Genomic DNA, 19,767 nt, shown 5'->3' with positions numbered 1-19,767 from the left:
TTTCATAGATATCACTTGTGTTTACATACAAAAGTCAGCTCAAAACTCGAGACTGGGTTTCTCCTTTGAGGCAGGAAACATTACTTATGCCCACCCACAATTCCAAAAGGTAGCAAACAATTAATTTTCAAAAGTCCATGTGCTGCTCTTATTTAAGGAGAGGGCATACGAGAGAAAAAAGGTCAAACACAAACGGGCCATATAAATTCTTTATGGAACGGTCGCGTTGGACACACAAAAAAAAAAATACTTCAACTATGGACATACTAAATGTTACCATTTAATAAATTACCAAAAAAAATATTTTTTATTTGGTCGTAATATAGCACAGAAAATTTATAAATAAGAAAATATCTATTGCTTGTTTTTTTTTTTTTTTTTTTTTTTTATTTTTTTTTACTTTAAATCCATTAATTTAATCAAAAGGAAAAATAAGTTTGAACAAAATATTGTCTGAAAACATTACCTCTTTAGGAACCTACTGCACCTGCAAATGTAGCCTATAACACCAACTTGTATATCCAATGCAGACATGTCATTAAAAGCAGATATGCAAGCCAACTACACCATGCCCATTTAACAAAACCTACAAAATCTCAATTACTTTTTGCATTTCGGAATAATACACAGCAGAGTTGGATGAACATACAAAGCCACTTTTTTTTTACAACCTAGGGTATTCTTAAATATTATGACTTCAATAGAAGGAACAGTTTTGCAGTACTAGTCAGGTCAGATCAGAAAAAAACAAATAATTGAATTATCACCAGAAGGTTTAAATAAGCGACATGGTGAAAATGAAATAATTGAAACAGAGCACAGAAAAACAAGTTTAGATTTGATTGAGGTGAGTAAGGAGAGGCAAATGTGGCCATGTCAGGGTCTAGTTATCCTATTCCAACAGTGGAAATTTAAACAATATAAGATTAGTAAATATGAGGCCGTTGATCAATTTGCAAAAAAGTTTCATGAAAATATTCCCTGTTGGACAATAATTAAGGTAGTAAGCCTTACAGTCTTTAGGCGCTGCAAAAGCTGTAGGCTAATGGGCACAACAAATCATACCGAATGAATGATGTGAATCTCAATTTATCTTGTTTGCACCATGTGATTAAATAAACCTACAGGTTCCATTCCAGATGTAACAAACAATGCCCTTCACAAATTAGAACACTTTAGCACACAATGCAGTAAGGAAAGCCTATTGGTCCAAATAAAATATAAAAACTTTGCGTTAGGTGTATAAAGCATTAAGTACCAATCATTGCACAATTTCACTTATGGGAACACAATCCTCCCACAATATTTCTGGGTAGACACGACACCTTTAAAGAAAGTTTCAGTGTTCTAAAGTTCCTTATTTTGACACCTTTCTTTCATAATTAAGGCTTTTACATATGGTTAAACCCAAACTAGCCAGAGGGGCCAGCAATGCTCTGCAGGCATCTTTGGCATTAACGGGTTTAAATTCATTTATGCTTATTGCACTAAAAAGAGAGCAAAATAAAACATAGATCTGTCAGTTACACAGACACACACAGTATTTTTTTTAAGATTAAAAAAAAGTTGCACAGAATATGTTCTGAAACAATTAAATTAGTGTCATGACTAATAAATATAAAAAAAAATAAAGTACTAGAAAAGCAAAACTTTCATGAAAATGAGTATATTACATAGATCAAAAATGTTAATTTCCCCACCTTACTGTAGCAGATTCCTACTTGATTCAGTAGGGTGCAAAATCATCTAGCTCTCCCCGGAGTGCAAAGGTGGGGAAACTTGCAGCATACAAACTAATGTGATTCAAAGATTTGATCAGACTGTTTTGGTACTATAATCAGTAACAAAGATTGGGATGCAGGAGTGGCCAGGGATATTTGAGCTGTTTCTTGCGACCATGAAGGAAAGCAAAACAATGCATATAAAAAGAGTAAAGCCTCCATTTAAATTGCAAGTGTGCCTTTTTTTGCACTACCCAACATCCCTACCCCTCCATAATCTAGCTAGCCATTAAAAAATGTAAAAAAAAACTACTGTTGTAGTACACTCTGCAATTTGAACACTTGCAGAACCAAAGACAACAGGCTATATGTAGAATGTGTCCCTTTGAGTGGGCTGAACAGTTTGTCAACATCTGAGGTATGATTTTGATGACTAGATAGGAAAGGATGAATGTGGGTGGATAAGAGATGCTAGGTAGTGCAAAAGTGCACTTAAATTTAGAGAATTAGTCTACCCAAAACAAGATGTGGACACTGGTGAGCTGAATCACTCACTGCCTGGTTATCACTTAATACCCCAATAGTGAGACTTCTAATCCAAAATACCTGGCTCTCTCATCTATGGAATTTCACTACCCCTCCTGCTTCCTCGTAATACAGCATATCAAATAAAACCCTAACAGGATGAGTGAAACACCCTTGCAATGGACAAGACATGTGGTTGCACCAGGGAATAATGGACCATCTCACAACCAGAGTTCACAATAGGTAAACAAAGCTAGTGGGTAATTAACCTTGCCAGCATCTGCCCAAATTTCAAATTGCTTTAGGTGTACTGTTTTAAGAGAAAAAAAAAAACACTACAGAAGGCCAAAGCAACCAGTTAGCACAATTTACCTTGCTTTCACTACACTAAACAGCCAAAGTATGGTTGCTAGGGGTAAATTAAACATCAGTGCTCTTTGCAAAATGTTATTAAATAGAGGCATTTGGAGTAGTTTTATTAGTCTCTAGACTAAACACTATAGAGAAACATGTGCTAGCTTTGGCTATCCTAAAGCCAGTTAGAGACCTGCCACCATACAGGTAATAAATGCCCAGTAACTTACATAAAATGGAATGGTCAAGACAGTTATCTGGTACTGTCAAAACTCACATCCAGCAATGGAAGTGGTTACTTCCCAACTCCCAGAAGTGGGGCCTGGGCAGAGCACATCACAGCAACTTCATTGCGCATGCCCAGAGCTTGCAATGATTCTAGGAGTAAGGCAGAGGTAGCCTCAGATGTTACAGATTACAACCATCCTCACAAGTTCAGATTACTCTGGCAGCGGCAAGGCCTTACTAGGCACACAAAATTCTCAGTACCAAACTTGGATCGTGTTAATTGGTGGAGAGGGGAAAATGAGCAGGGAGTACTGAGAGATGTGCACATATTAAAAATAATAAAAACCTAATTTGAAAAAGGAAAAGGAAAAAAATAGAGCTGTGCTACAAATCTAAACCCCATATTTTTTGCACAACATCCTTATATTTCAGCTCTAATGTCCACTTGCACTTACAGACACATAGTGTATAGGTACACATACATTTGTGTATACAGATACTAAATACCTGAACACACGAGAGGCTGTTACCCCTGTATAGCTGGAGTGTTAAAAATCACCCCAATACCACCAAAAGGGGCACAGAGGTTACTTAGAACAGATATTAGTCTTTTCATAAATCACTTTCTGCTACAAGATAAGTACTATATTAAAAGCAATCAAAAGAAATACAGCAGGTTAGGCCATACTGCTGTATCTCAAATACACAGTATTATTCCTTTGTTGCCCATACAAATCCCCTGCGTGTACAGATATTCAGACATACTCTCACACATCCCTATAATTTGCTTTTGTCTTTTTATGATTTTTTTTTTTTCCTTGTTTTTTTTTTTGCAAAGACAGCCAATGCTGCAGAGCAATTTGAGGTAAAGGCATAAAAGGATTAAATATTGGAAAGTAAAAGTAACACAAAACATAAGCAGTGCATCCAAGTGGAGGCTCCATTACAACAATCTAGCAGTTGGCTGGTTTCATATTGCATAATAGTGCTGTGTTCCTCAATGATCTTCTATTCCCAGGACTAGCCCGCCCCTCAATCATTGCGCCTGGGCTTCAGTGCAAGCCAGAAGAGAATGCTGGGGAGAAACGGGAGGTCAGGAGATGTCTGTGAAAGGGAACCACCCTGCTGGGCCCTGAAAACCCACATGAGATCCTTCAGGTTCCTTGCAGTAAGTCAAACCTGTGCATGTTTGGGGACTACAGTCGTTCTCATGCGAAGTACATGGTACGTAAGGTATCCTGGTGAATTTGCACCGCCTTAGCAAGGGCTTGTGGGTCCCGACCATTGCTTTGACCAGATACGTGGCTTCCTTCAGCACTGAAAAATATAAGAATATGTTCAGAGAGCTACTGCACTGCAGATCATAATAAAAACAAAAAAACATTGGATCCTGTTTAAATTGGCCCAGGTGTGTATAAATGTAAGTTAGGGACCTTAGATTGTAAGCTCCTTAAAGGCAGGGACTGATGTGAATGTACAATATATTGTATATATGTAAAGCACTGCATACATTGACAACGCTATATAAATTACTGTAACAAAAAAATAAAATATTCATAGAAGGTAAAGGATGGTTTAGAGCAGGGATATGCAATTAGTGGACCTCCAGCTGTTGCAAAACTAAAAGTCCCATTATGCCTCTGGGTGTCATGCTTGTGGCTGTCAGAGTCTTGCTATGCCTCATGGGACTTGTAGTTCTGCAACAGCTGGAGGTGCGCTAATTGCATATCCCTGGTTTAGAGGTTACAAAATGTATCATATTAACCCAATGACTGCCCATGATTTAACACAGCCACTCAACATGGTCAAATATCGTAATCAGTAAAAATGCTAGGCTGTCCTTAAAACCATCTTGCAGCACAGTATCAACCAGAAAGAGAAAACTCAATCACGCAAGCATTCCTAGGAGGAAGTGGCAGCACTTAGTAGTTCCTTACATAAGCAAAACAATCCAACTATTATTATACACATTTTGGTGTGTTGGTGCAGTTTTTGAAAAATAATGTGGGCCACTCTGCAAATATGCAGGGCCGGACTGGCCTACCGGGAAATTTCCCAGTAGGCCGCTTTGAGCGGTGACTGCTGCGCTCTCCTCCCTCTGTCCTCCGGCGCTCATATGTCAGGGAGCTGGGTCTGTGTGTGCAAAGTCCCGCCCCCCTAGACCGGCTTGTGTGATAGTCTTCTAGATGGAACACTGATTGAATCAGTGTCCTGCCTATCACACGAGCTGGTCTAGCTAGGGGGGCAGGACCTTACACACAGACCCAGGTCCGTGACATACAAGCATCGGAGGGAGGGGAGCGCTGTGTGTTATCTAGAAAATGGTGAGGCTGCAATTGGTGGGCACACAGGGGCTGCAATTGGTGGGGGCACAGCGAGGCTGCATTGGTGGCACAGTGAGACTGCATTGATGGGCACAATGAGGCTGCAATGAAGTGAAGCTGCATTGGTAGGCACAGCGAGGCTGCACTGGTGCGCACAGCGAGGCTGCACTGGTGCGCACAGCGAGGCTGCATTGATGGGCACCATGAAGCTACATTGATGGGCACAGTGAGGCTGGATTGGTGGGCACAGTGAGGCTGCATTCATGGGCACAGTGAGGCTGCACTGATGGGCACAGTGAGGCTGCACTGATGGGCACAGTGAGGCTGCATTTGATGGGCACTGATGAGGTTGCATTGATCTCTTGTATCATGTCCTCAGTCTCTAACCATCTCCTGTACCATGCCCGCAGCCTCTGACACCTCCTGTATCACGTCTGCTGCCTCTGACATCTACTGTATCATGCCTGCAGCCTCTGACCATCTCTTGTATCATGTCCGCAGCCTCTGACCATCTCTTGTATCATGTCCGCAGCCTCTGACCATCTCTTGTATTATGTTCTCAGTCTCTAGTCATCTCTTGTATCCTGTCCTCAGTCTCTAGCCTTCTCTTGTATTCTGTTCTCAGTCTCTAAACATCACTTGTATCATGTCCTCAACCTCTGACCATCTCTTGTCTTATATCATGTCTGCAGTCTCTGAGGGGGAGTCTGGAGTGGAGTTAAGAGCGGGAGCGCCACCAGGATGGGGGTCATGGGAGAAGTCAGTGTGTGTGGACTGTGGAGAGGAGACTATAGAATAAAACCAGAGCCACCAACCTGGAGCCGTCTGCACCTGAGAGGAGGTCAGTGACAGCCCTGCCATAGTCCCCCCCCCCCCACGTTCCTGAGCTGCCCCTTGATGATGGATCAATTTTACCACTTTTAACTGGAATTTTATATATATCACACACACACATATACATATACACACACACACACATACATATACACACACACGCACACATACATATACACACACACGCACACACACAGTGGGGACGGAAAGTATTCAGACCCCTTTAAATTTTTCACTCTGTTATATATAGCCATTTGCTAAAATCATTTAAGTTCATTTTCTTCCTCATTAATGTACACACAGCACCCCATATTGACAGAAAAACACAGAATTGTTGACATTTTTGCAGATTAAAAAAGAAAAACTGAAATATCACATGGTCCCAAGTATTCAGACCCTTTGCTCAGTATTTAGTAGAAGCACCCTTTTGACCTAATACAGCCATGAGTCTTTTTGGGAAAGATGCAACAAGTTTTTCACACCTGGATTTGGGGATCCTCTGCCATTCCTTCTTGCAGATCCTCTCCAGTTCTGTCAGGTTGGATGGTAAACGTTGGTTGACAGCCATTTTTAGGTCTCTCTAGAGATGCTTAATTGGGTTTAAGTCAGGGCTCTGGCTGGGCCATTCAAGAACAGTCATGGAGTTGTTGTGAAGCCACTCCTTCGTCATTTTAGCTGTGCGCTTAGGGTCATTGTCTTGTTGGAAGATAAACCTTCGGCCCAGTCTGAGGTCCTGAGCACTCTGGAGAAGGTTTTCATCCAGGATATCCCTGTACTTGGCCGCATTCATCTTTCCCTCGATTGCAACCAGTCGTCCTGTCCCTGCAGCTAAAAAACACCCCCACAGCATGATGCTGCCACCACCATGCTTCACTGTTGGGACTGTATTGGACAGGTGATGAGCAGTGACTGGTTTTCTCCACACATACCACTTAGAATTAGGCTGGATTCACACCTATGCATTTTTAGTGCTTTTTGCATTTTTCAGATTTGCACTACAGTCCATTTACCATGGTTTCCTATGGAACACGTTCTGTAGTGCAAATCTGCAAAATGCAAAAAGCACTAAAAATGCATAGGTGTGAATCCAGCCTTAAGGCCAAAAAGTTCTATCTTGGTCTCATCAGACCAAATAATCTTATTTCTCACCATCTTGTCCTTCAGGTGTTTTTTTTAGCAAACTCCATGCAGGCAATCATGTGTCTTGCACTGAGGAGAGGCTTCCATCGGGCCACTCTGCCATAAAGCCCCGACTGCATCTCTGGAGCTCAGCCACAGTGATCTTTGGGTTCTTCTTTACCTCTCTCACCAAGGCTCTTCTCCCCCGATAGCTCAGTTTGGCCGGACGGCCAGCTCTAGGAAGGGTTCTGTCGTCCCAAACGTCTTCCATTTAAGGATTATGGAGGCCACTGTGCTCTTAGGAACCTTAAGTGCAGCAGAAATTTTTTTGTAACCTTGGCCAGATCTGTGCCTTGCCACAATTCTGTCTCTGAGCTCTTCCGGAAGTTCCTTTGACCTCATGATTCTCATTTGCTGACTTGCACTGTGAGCTGTAAGGTCTTATATAGACAAGTGTGTGGTTTTCCTAATCAAGTCCAATCAGTATAAAAAAACACAGCTGGACTCAAATGAAGATATAGAACCATCTCAAGAATGATCAGAAAAAATCGACAGCACCTGAGTTAAATATATGAGTGTCACAGCAAAGGGTCTGAATACTTAGGACCATGTGATATTTCAGTTTTTCATTTTAATAAATCTGAAAAAATGTCAACAATTCTGTGTTTTTCTGTTAATATGGGGTGCTGTGTGTATATTAATGAGGAAAAATATGAACTTAAATGATTTTAGCAAATGGCTGCAATATAACAAAGAGTGAAAAATTTAAGGGGTCTGAATACTTTCCGTCCCCACTGTTTATAAAGCCCTATGTGCTTTAATATCTGCCTTCTATGTATATGTGTATAATATAAATATATATATATATATATATATATATATATATATATATATTCTTCGAATGTGCTTTAAAATGCATGGTTTTCCCTTTCATGAACAAGGAAGTAATGACGTTATGATGTTGGGCTGCTATAATAATGCTATGGGCTGGTATGACATTTTTTCCAGGGCTGGTTTTTATTCCCAGTCTAGCCCTGCAAGTATGCATGCGTTTCTGCTGCTGTTGCAAGTAATCAGCATGTGCTGCTGCAGTTGTGTTGCATTAGTGCAGGGATCAGGGTGTTAAAGTAGGTGGTGAGGAGGCAATATGCTGCCTCCTCACAAGCCGCTTAGGGACGGTTTAAACCCGTTTTGCTTTCTAAAAACTGAGCATTCAGGTCGCTCTTCCGAGAGCAACTGACAGGTGGGAAGGTTGTCTCGCCTCCTCACCTCGTTTTAACCCTCTAAAAACCAGATAACTGCACCGCATCCGAGTATGTTGTGAATGGTTCCAGCACCGCCCTATTCATTTGAATAGGTTGCGAGGCCAAGTGCGACAGGGAGTATAAGTACTTTGTGGCTGCAGCATGTGCCCGTGGCCAGCTGACTCTGCAGCAAATGGGGGGAGGGGTTGAGGGCTGGTAAAAACGTGGCTCAATCGTGGAATTTTACCACCAGATAAAAAAAAAAAAAAACAAACCCTTGGAGTGCTAGTTAAACTTTACTTAAACTTTATACTTTACAAAAGAACTACTCTTCTAGGAAAATCTAATACATTTGCTCTTCTGATAATAGCAATAAGGCCTTGTACTGTACATATGGGCTTCAGCTTGTAACAGAGCAGGGCAACCATCCCATTTGCAAAGCTTTCAGTCAGCTTCATGTAGCTTTGTTGAAGTCTTCAAAAATCAATAAATGTGTTTAAACTCCTTAAGCTGAAGTTAAAGGATGCTTTAAAGTAGAGATCTCAAACTGGTGGCCCTCCAGCTGTTGTGAAACTACAAGTCCCATCATGCCTCTGCCTGTGGGAGTCATGCTTGTAACTGTCAGCCTTGCAATGCCTTATGGGACTTGTAGTTTCGCAACAGCTGGAGGGCCGCGAGTTTGAGACCCCTGCGCCTTAAACAAAGCTGCTTGAAGCGGTTTGAAAGCTACAAATGCTTTGTAAAATGCTGCTGTATACACTGCTATTATACAGGCTGAGGCACATACAGGCCTAAGTGTGCATCAGTCATGCATCCTTGTGAAGAACACTTCTAATGGAGCACAGTGCATCATAGTAAGTATAAGCAAAATGGAAAGATGAAATAATATTCTATGAAAAGATTACAGTGCCCATCTTTCTAGTTTGTCAGAAATAGGGAAGTATGCCTTTAATTTCCATTTATTCTCAAAAGTAAATAGATGGGAAGTAAAGTATAAAAAAGAACAACAAATAAGAATAAAACAGGCAACGCACCTATCATGCTCTTTGTCCACAAGATGGTACCTAGCTCTGAATGCCACAAGATGGGCATAATACGCAGGAGCAGGGATGGAGACCGATCGAGTGCATCGCACGTATGTGTGGCACAGCTGGTAGGTCAGCAGCTGGAGTTCATCAGCAGTGAAACAGTTGTCATCCCACAAGACGTGATAGTGAGAAGGCCTGCTAGTACCCTAAGAGAGAACATCACTCCATAAATGATATTTACTACACACAGATTAAAAGAAAAAAAAAAAAATCCTAAATATGACAGGATTGTATACAATTCATTGCAATAAGGATTTACGAAACTGCAATATAAAAGGACTCCACGTTAAATTTTCATCTGTACACTTAGACGGGGAAATTGAACCCGGAGTCCTTTTAAAACTGGCCATATTTTAAAACATTTCAAAACAAAAATGCTACATTTTCCACTCTAATTTGCCTTATAAAAGAAAATTCAAGTTAGACTTACCGGTAACTTGTTTCCCAAGAGTCTTTCAGGACAGCACATGAGAGAGAGGCTCCACCCACTAGGAAACAGGAAACACAAACTCCACCACATTTTAAAAGGAGGCTCCTCTCCACAGAGAGTTGTAGTAGAGTACCTCCGGCCCAAGCTGGAACACATAAGCATAATACGGTTAATTCACAGCATATATATATATACACACACACACACACACACACACACACACTTCCATATACGTATAAATATGTATATATAAACATGAAGGGCGGGTAGTTTGCTGTCCTGAAAGACTCTTGGAAAACAAGTTACCGGTAAGTCTAACTTGAATTTTCCCTTATCGTCTTTCAGGACAGCACATGAGAGGATAATCGAGACTTACCAACTAGGGAGGGACAACAGCCTGCAGGACCTTTCTGCCAAATGCCCGATCACCGGCTGACAGAAGATCTAATCTGTAGTGACGGACAAACGTAAGATAACTTGACCACGTAGCCGCCTTACAAATTTGGTCTGGGGTGGCACCAGCTTTTTCTGCCCATGTAGTGGCTAGAGCTCTGGTAGAATGTGCTCGTACTCCCTGAGGAGGAGACAACCCCGACTGGACATAAGCTTCTGAAATAGCCATTCTTAACCATCTGGCAATTGATCCCTTTGAAGCTTTCCTTCCTTTTCTGTTGCCGGAAAACAGAACAAATAAAGAGTCCGAAGACCTGAAGTCCCTTGTTTTCTCTAAGTAATGTAATAAAGCTCTTCTTACATCTAACTTATGAAATAATTCTTCCTTACTTCCTGAAGGATCTGAACAAAAAGTTGGCAGGATGATTTCCTGCGACCTATTATGGACTGATGCCACTTTTGGTAAAAAACGCAGGATCTGTTCTAAGCACAATCCTGTCTGGGTAAATTGACATAAAGGGCTCTTTAACTGAAAGAGCATGAAGTTCTCCAATTCTTCTCGCAGTCGTAACTGCAACTAAGAATATCGTCTTTAGAGTTAAATTCTTTAACAAGATTGACTGTAATGGTTCAAAAGGATCTTTTGTGAGTACTTGTAAGACCACTGTCAAGTCCCATTTTGGAAAGTGTCTATTGGGAACTGGTCTGGATCTAGTAAGTGACCTAAAGAATCTCGTGACCAACAGAACTGAGGAAATAGGTTGATCCAGGTATACTCCTAGGGCAGCCACTTGTACTTTAAGAGTGCTAATTGCCAGCCCTTTGTCCACCCCCTTCTGCAGAAATTCCAGAACCGACACAATGTCTTCTAAATTTCGGTTTGCCAAGCGACACCAGGAGTTGTAGACCTTCCAAACCTTAGCGTAGATATCTCTAGTCACCTTCTTTCTACTAGCCAGTAAAGTAGATACTAGAGGCTCTGACAAACCCTTGTTTTTTAACAGCTGTTCCTCAGATACCAAGCAGTGAGACTTAGTCTTGCTATATCCGGATGATACACTGGACCTTGAAGTAGTAAGTCCTGTCTGAGGGGAAGCTGCCAGAATGGTTTGACTGACATTAGAAGAATGGAGGAAAACCAGGCCCTTTTTGGCCAGTACGGGGTGATCAAGATTACCGACACCTTCTCCTTCTGTATCTTCCTCAATACTAAAGGAATTAGCTGAAAAGGGGGGGAAGGCATAACCCAGCTGGAAATTCCAAGGATGTGCCAGGGCATCTATCCCCATCGGTCCGTTGTCTCGCTGCAGGGAGAAGAACTGAGGGAGCTGAGCATTTTCTCTTGATGCAAATAGATCCACCTGCGGGCATCCCCACTTCTGGGTTATTAGAGTGAATATTTCTGGATTCAAACTCCACTCTGCCTCCTGAATCCTTTGTCTGCTCAAGAAATCTGCTACTCCATTTAGCGTGCCCTTGAGATGTACTGCTGACAGGGAAAGTAGATGACTCTCTGCCCATCCTAGGATCTCTGAAGATAGCAATAGAAGAGTCCCGCTCCTTGTGCCCCCTTGTTTGTTCAGGTATGCCACCGTGGTGGCGTTGTCTGACAATATCTGCACATGGGACCCCCGAAGGTTTGGAGAGAAGGCAACCAAGGCTAAAGCGACTGCCTTTAACTCCCTCCAATTTGATGACCTTCCTGCTTCCACTGGGGACCAAACTCCCTGAGCTATGTCTTGACCCCAGTGTGCTCCCCATCCCCAACTGCTGGCGTCTGTCGTTATCCTTCTCTCTGTTGGGAAGGACCAGAGTAAACCCCTTGACAGCACTGCCTGATTTCTCCACCACCAAAGGGTCCTTTTTACCCTGGTGGGAAGCCTTACCTTTGAGTCTAAAGCTTCTGGACTGTGATCCCAGATCTTTAAGAGAAAACTCTGAAGGGGTCTGAAATGGAGTCTGGCCCATTGAATGGCCGGCATGGTTGAGGTCAAGGTTCCCAGTACTGACATAATCCTTCTGACTGATACCTCCAGGTTCGTCTGAAGGCTGGATACTGCCTGCAATACCTTCACTTTCTTCTCTTCTGGAAGAAAGATCTTTTGATCCACTGAGTCTATCAGATACCCCAGAAATTGGACTCTTTGTGCTGGATTGAAATTTGATTTTTGGATGTTTATAATCCAACCTAAGGCCTCCAGATGACTGCGAGCCTTGATCAGATCCTCCTGTAACCTTTCCCTGGAAGGGGCAAAGAAAAGGAGGTCGTCCAGGTAAGGGATAACCGCAATCCCTTGTAGCCGGAGGGGAGCTAGGGCTTCCGCCATAATTTTGGTAAATATTCGAGGGGCGGAAGATAGACCAAACGGGAGGGCCCTGAATTGAAGGTGCAGAACCTCCCTCCCCATATTTACTGCCAGCCTCAGATATCTCTGGGACTGAACAGCTATAGGTACATGCAGGTACGCATCCCTTAAGTCGATTGATGCCATAAAGCATCCTCTGACTAAGAGATTTCTTACCGAAAAGATGGAGTCCATGCGGAATCGCCTGTATTGGACTGACCTGTTTAACGGTTTTAAATTGAGGATGAGCCGAAAACTTCCTGATGGTTTCTTTATCAGAAAAATATGGGAGAAGAACCCTTGGCAATCTTCCTCCGGAGGCACCTGAACCACAACACCCTGTTTTATCAGATCCCCTAACAGGTTCTTCATGGCTAGGGCTTTTGTTGTGTCTTTTGGCAGATTTGTTACGCAGTACCTCTCTGGAGGAAGGTTCAACAGCTCTATCCTGTAACCCTGGGCTATTAAATCCAAAACAAAAGGGTTTTTTGTTATGTTTGCCCAGAGAGGAAGGAATTTTTGAAGCCTTCCTCCCACAGGCACCACCAAGTCATTGTGTTTTATTGGCCTGCGTAGGAGGATTGAAAAGGACATTCCCTTTGCCTTTTCCTCTCTGCGCCGCCCAATTCCTTCTTTTTTCTTGGGGCCTGTTACTCTTTTCCTGATTTTTTTGAGGTAGAAAAAACCGCCTAACTGGCTGCTTTTTCTTTTTAACAGGAAAGGATTTCTTCTTATCAGCTGTTCTATCCAAAATAGATTCTAGATCGGGACCAAAAAGCTGATCTCCCAAAAATGGCACTCCGCATAACTTATTTTTGGAAGCTGCGTCCCCAGGCCATGTCTTTAACCATAACGCTCTCCTGGCTGCAATGGTCAGGGCCCCTGACCTAGCTGACATTCTTATAGAATCTGCAGAGGCGTCAGAAATATATGCTACAGCTGCTATAAGGGTTGGGAAGGAATCTAGAATCTCCTGTTTGGGTGAATCAGCTATAATATGTGCTTTTAGCTGATTCAGCCAGAACTCCATATTTCTGGAGACACAGGTCATAGCCATAGCAGGCTTGAGATTCCCTACAATGGACTGCCAGGCTTTTTTAAACTGTTGGTCCGCCTTCTTATCCATAGGATCCTTCAAAGTACCCATGTCCTCGAATGCCAGATCTGTTGATCTAGATACTTGGGAAAAAGCTGCATCCAACTTTGGGACTTTATTCCAAAGTGACTCAGGATTATCATTAAATGGAAAACGCCTCTTGTGAGCTCTTGGGAAAAAGGGTTTTCTCTCTGGGTCAGCCCATTCTTTCTTAATGGTCTCCGAGATTACCGAATGTACAGGGAAAGTGCGACCTGTTGCTTAACCAAGGCCTTCATACATTCTATCGTGCAGCGATAATTCTCTTTTTTCTTCCTCCATTCCCAATGTTGCATAAATTGCTTTCAACAGACTGTCTACTTGTTCCAAGGACAGTTTGTATCTAGAAGGTGCATCTGCCTCTTCCTCCTCCTCCTCTTCTCCAGAGTATGAGGGGGAATGCCCCTTTTGGGTAGTCGGGCCAGCCTCAGCCTCTACCGTTGGGGTTAAGTGTGAGTCCTGAGAGGGGTCTGAGGTAGTTGCCTGACTTAATGCTGGTGTTACAAGAGAAGAGCGAAAAGCCTGTATAGTAGCATTTAGCTCTTTCTTAACTGATGCGATTATGTCGCTGCACGCAGAAGAAGCCTCTTTCTTGACTAAGGAGTTAATGCAAATTTGGAATAAAGTCTTCTTCCAACCCTCCAGTAACTTTGCTTTACATGAGGGGCATCTCTTTTTAATGGCTGGTTCAGAGCTCTTAGCCTGCCAAAAAAAAATGACAAAAGAGAAAAAACACCAGCATTCATTAAGCCAAAGCTTCCTCCTAACGGACTCACCACAGGTGCACAGGAGGAACAACAGTTAACCCCATGTGCCCAGACAGGCCCCAGCCACCAAGGGGGAAAAAAACATTTGTGAGAGGGGCACCAAAGTAACCAGGATATTCACCATAGCCTCTTACCTGGGCCTTGCTGGTGCCTGTGCCTGTCCCACATGCAGCTGCCACAGAATCCATAGTGGTGCTGCACCGATCGGTGGCTCTTACGAACGTCGGTTCCGGAGTCAAAAAACGCCGTTGCGCCCGACCGGAACCGGAATATAGGCACCAGGACCGCTCCTCCCTTCTTCCTCTGCGCCACTTCCGATCGGAAATGATGCGCCTGTTCCTAGTGCCTCCCCCTCGTCGGATACCTCACTTCCGACCGGTCGAGTCTGTACTCTTCCAAGATGGCGGCGGCCAGTAACGCCGACACATGGTTTCAAGAAAGCCAGCGAACGGCTGCCGCCGCCTAAGGAGCGGCTCCAGGAACGGTCCAGCTCATTATGAGCAAAGAAAGAGGAAAAAGGAGCCTACTTACCAGCAACCCTGTGGCGCGGTGTGGGAGGATCGGACTCTCTGGAGGAAAAAGATAGGTATGGTGGGATAGGCAGCCTGGCCTCTCAGGATAGCACCATAAGAGACCCTGGCCCCTACTAGGTGTTCCCTTGCCGGAGGAAACACAAAAACTGATGAGCTGTGGAGAGGAGCCTCCTTTTAAAATGTGGTGGAGTTTGTGTTTCCTGTTTCCTAGTGGGTGGAGCCTCTCTCTCATGTGCTGTCCTGAAAGACGATAAGGGAAATAAGGATGCCCTACTACATTTGGGAATAGCGTTGTGACTTACCTCTTGCCAGCCTCTAAACTAAATATCGCTAGTGAAATTCTGTATAGCAATCAAAGTTCCTCAACACTGTCAAGGCTCCAAATCTCCATTGTTTAATAAAACAAAATTACACATCTCAAATGTTCTTGACACACGCTTAACACCACTTGTTAACAGTGCATGTTTACTCAGTTTGTACCCTGTAATCTGTGATGTATGTATTCTCTTTCTGTACCTACCATGACATCAACCATCTTTAAAATGTATGATACCTTTTTGTGAACTCAAATAAAAAACAAGTGAACTATAATAGAAATATGGAGGCAGCCATTGTTGGAAAATGGCAATCATTACTAGCTCGGCTATCAACATTATCTTCTGGCTTCTAAACTTTTGACCCAGGAAAAATAAGCAACAACCAAGTGGAATCTCCTTATCTTTATGCTTGCTCAGGGTCCCTGACTGCACTGAATTAGACAATTAGCATGAAAGCTACAATATGTCAGTTAGCATTTTGAGTGTTTCCTTACGTACCTCACCAGACCAAAAAATGTGCACATGGCATTTTCATTTATTCTGAATAAATTGCACCAAATCACACCCACACATGTAATGCGTGTTGCAGAAAGACGTGCATTATCACAGTGCAAAGATGTGAATGGACTGTAATGCTTAGTGAAGGTGCCCATCATAGCAATGGGTTATTAGAGTAGCACAGGAGACAGTAAAGGTTGGGTCAGACTTTGCAATTGCAGGAGTTGGTTGGTCCCTATTTTCATATCAGTGAGAGCATTGGTTTTGGCGTCTACTGGGACACTCCCTAACAGAACTGGCATGCAGTTATCTACTATGAAAATAAAGTAGCTGTTTTATTAAAGTGTGTGTCAGTATCACAGATTTATCAAAGTTTCTTAAAGCGGACCTTCAGTCATTTTTTTTTAAATTTCCATCTATTAAATCTTCTGCCCTTGTTGTTTTAACTTTGGATAGTACTTTTTTTTTCTGCCAGTAAATACCTTATACAGCCCACTTCCTGTTTCTTGTCTGGTAAAAAGCCTAGGCTTAGGACATCATGCAGAGCTCTCTCACTCACTCTTGTGAGTTTGTCATGGAAGGGTGGGGGGATCAGTCATAGGAAGGGCTAATGAAAGCTGCAGGGCTGCAGAGCTGGAGTTGTGCCTCTGTGTGTCTGTGTAATTCAGGAAGTGAACAGGCAGCAGCTTCAGCTGCCCACATCTAAAAAGGCTGCAGACAGACTTAGTGGAGGGAGATTTCTGAAGCATATTTGGCAAGTACAGATTACAGTGAATATAAAATAATATGCAAAGTGGTTGGAGGAAAGCTTCAGAATGGCAAAGATGTTTTTATTACAAATTATGTGAGCAAACTACAGTTCCTCTTTAAGTGGCCACTAGATGGTGTAGGCAACATCGGCACTCCAGCCATGATGAAACTACAAATCCCATCATGACGCTGCCTCTAGGAGTCATGCACGTGATTGTCAGGGTCTTGCAATGTCTCATGGGAATTATAGTTTCACCACAGCTGTAAGGCCGAGGTTGCCTACCTCTGGTGTAGTGTATAAAAAAAGTCAGGAGATCTATCCTAAATGTTGCAATATGAATGAATAGGTTGGCACAGGTTGGGAAGATGCTGCTCACTTAACCACTTGACGACCGCCTCACGCCGATGTACGTCGGCAAGGTGGCACGGACAGGCAAAATCACGTACATGTACGTGATTTGCCTTCCGCGGGTGGGGGGTCCGATCGGACCCCCCCCCGGTGGCCGAGGCGGTCGTCTTTTGTCCCACGGCGATCGGAGGTGAGGGGGAGGCCATCCGTTCGTGGCTCCCCCCTCGCGATCGCCGCCGGCCAATCGAATCATTCCTTTGCTGCTGTATGCTAAACAGCAGCAAAGGAAATTATGTCATCTCTCCTCGGCTCGGTAATTTCCGTTCCGGCCCGAGGAGAGAAGACAGGTATGTGAGTGCACAACATTACACACACACAGTAGAATATGCCAGGCACACAAAACACCCCGATCCCCCCCCCCCCCCGATCGCCCCCCCAATCACCCCCCCCCCGTCACAAACTGACACCAGCAGTTTTTTTTTTTTTTTTTTTTTTTTCTTTTCTGATTACTGCATTGGTGTCAGTTTGTGACAATTACAGTGTTGGGACAGTTAGTATTAGCCCTCTGTAGGTCTAGGATACCCCCCAAACCCCCCCCTAATAAAGTTTTAACCCCTTGATCACCCCCTGTCACCAGTGTCGCTAAGCGATCATTTTTCTGATCGCTGTATTAGTGTCACTGGTGACGCTAGTTAGGGACCTAAATATTTAGGTTCGCCGTCAGCGTTTTATAGCGACAGGGACCCCCATATACTACCGAATAAATGTTTTAACCCCTTGATGGCCCCCTAGTTAACCCTTTCACCACTGATCACTGTATAACTGTTACGGGTGACGCTGGTTAGTTTGTTTATTTTTTATAGTGTCAGGGCACCCGCCGTTTATTACCGAATAAAGGTTTAGCCCCCTGATCGCCCGGCGGTGATATGCGTCGCCCCAGGCAGCGTCAGGTTAGCGCCAGTACCGCTAACACCCACGCACGCAGCATACGCCTCCCTTAGTGGTATAGTATCTGATCGGATCAATATCTGATCCGATTAGATCTATACTAGCGTCCCCAGCAGTTTAGGGTTCCCAAAAACGCAGTGTTAGCGGGATCAGCCCAGATACCTGCTAGCACCTGCGTTTTGCCCCTCCGCCCAGCCCACCCAAGTGCAGTGTCGATCGATCACTGTCACTTACAAAACACTAAACGCATAACTGCAGCGTTCGCAGAGTCAGGCCTGATCCCTGCGATCGCTAACAGTTTTTTTGGTAGCATTTTGGTGAACTGGCAAGCACCAGCCCCAGGCAGCGTCAGGTTAGCGCCAGTAGCGCTAACACCCACGCACGCACCGTACAGCTCCCTTAGTGGTATAGTATCTGAACAGATCAATATCTGGTCCGATCAGATCTATACTAGCGTCCCCAGCAGTTTAGGGTTCCCAAAAACGCAGTGTTAGCGGGATCAGCCCAGATACCTGCTAGCACCTGCGTTTTGCCCCTCCGCCCGGCCCAGCCCAGCCCACCCAAGTGCAGTATCAATCGATCACTGACACTTACAAAACACTAAATGCATAACTGCAGCGTTCGCAGAGTCAGGCCTGATCCCTGCGATCGCTAACAGTTTTTTTGGTAGTATTTTGGTGAACTGGCAAGCACCAGCCCCAAGCAGCGTCAGATTAGCGCCAGTACTGCTAACACCCACGCACGCAGCATACGCCTCCCTCAGTGGTATAGTATCTGAACGGATCAATATCTGATCCGATCAGATCTATACTGGCGTCCCCAGCAGTTTAGGGTTCCCAAAAACGCAGTGTTAGCGGGATCAGCCCAGATACCTGCTAGCACCTGCGTTTTGACCCTCCGCCCGGCCCAGCCCACCCAAGTGCAGTATCGATCGATCACTGTCACTTACAAAACACTAAACGCATAACTGCAGCGTTTGCAGAGTCAGGCCTGATCCCTGCGATCGCTAACAGTTTTTTTGGTAGCTTTTTATTGAACTGGCAAGCGCCAGCGGCCTAGTGCACCCCGGTCGTAGTCAAACCAGCACTGCAGTAACACTTGGTGACGTGGCGAGTCCCATAAGTGCAGTTCAAGCTGGTGAGGTGGCAAGCACAAGTAGTGTCCCGCTGCCACCAAGAAGACAAACACAGGCCCGTCGTGCCCATAATGCCCTTCCTGCTGCATTCGCCAATCCTAATTGGGAACCCACCGCTTCTGCAGCGCCGTACTTCCCCCATTCACATCCCCAACCAAATGCAGTCGGCTGCATGAGAGGCATTTTCTTTATGTCCTCCCGAGTACCCCTACCCAACGAACCCCCCCAAAAAAGATGTTGTGTCTGCAGCAAAAGCGGATATAGGCGTGACACCCGCTATTATTGTCCCTCCTGTCCTGACAATCCTGGTCTTTGCATTGGTGAATGTTTTGAACGCTACCATTCACTAATTGAGTATTAGCGTAGGGTACAGCATTGCACAGACTAGGCACACTTTCACAGGGTCTCCCAAGATGCCATCACATTTTGAGAGACCCGAACCTGGAACCGGTTACAGTTATAAAAGTCAGTTACAAAAAAAGTGTAAAAAAAAAAATATATATATATAAAATAAAAAAAAATAGTTGTCGTTTCAATGTTCTCTCTCTCTCTCTATTCTCTCTCTCTATTGTTCTGCTCTTTTTTACTGTATTCTATTCTGCAATGTTTTATTGTTATTATGTTTTATCATGTTTGCTTTTCAGGTATGCAATTTTTTATACTTTACCGTTTACTGTGCTTTATTGTTAACCATTTTTTTGTCTTCAGGTACGCCATTCACGACTTTGAA

General features: G+C 43.8%; 1 protein-coding gene across 1 annotated transcript in view; it reads right to left on the bottom strand.

Moving 5' to 3' along the window:
• Positions 1-195: 195 nt before the first annotated feature.
• The window catches only part of LOC141128354 (protein argonaute-3), a 259,236-nt gene continuing 239,664 nt past the window's right edge, over positions 196-19,767 (bottom strand). Inside the window, exons 18-19 of the mRNA XM_073615598.1 lie at positions 9,384-9,583; positions 196-4,145 (exon numbers count right to left, since the gene is read on the bottom strand). Of these exons, the coding sequence (XP_073471699.1) occupies positions 4,037-4,145; positions 9,384-9,583 (309 nt within the window). The 3' untranslated portion in view covers positions 196-4,036. The remainder of the gene's footprint in view (positions 4,146-9,383; positions 9,584-19,767) is intronic.

Source organism: Aquarana catesbeiana, linkage group LG02 (genome assembly GCF_042186555.1).
Source record: "Aquarana catesbeiana isolate 2022-GZ linkage group LG02, ASM4218655v1, whole genome shotgun sequence".
Classification (NCBI taxonomy): Eukaryota; Metazoa; Chordata; class Amphibia; order Anura; family Ranidae; genus Aquarana; species Aquarana catesbeiana.
Note: the sequence above shows the minus strand (reverse complement) of the source record. Positions and strands in the feature narration are given on the sequence as shown.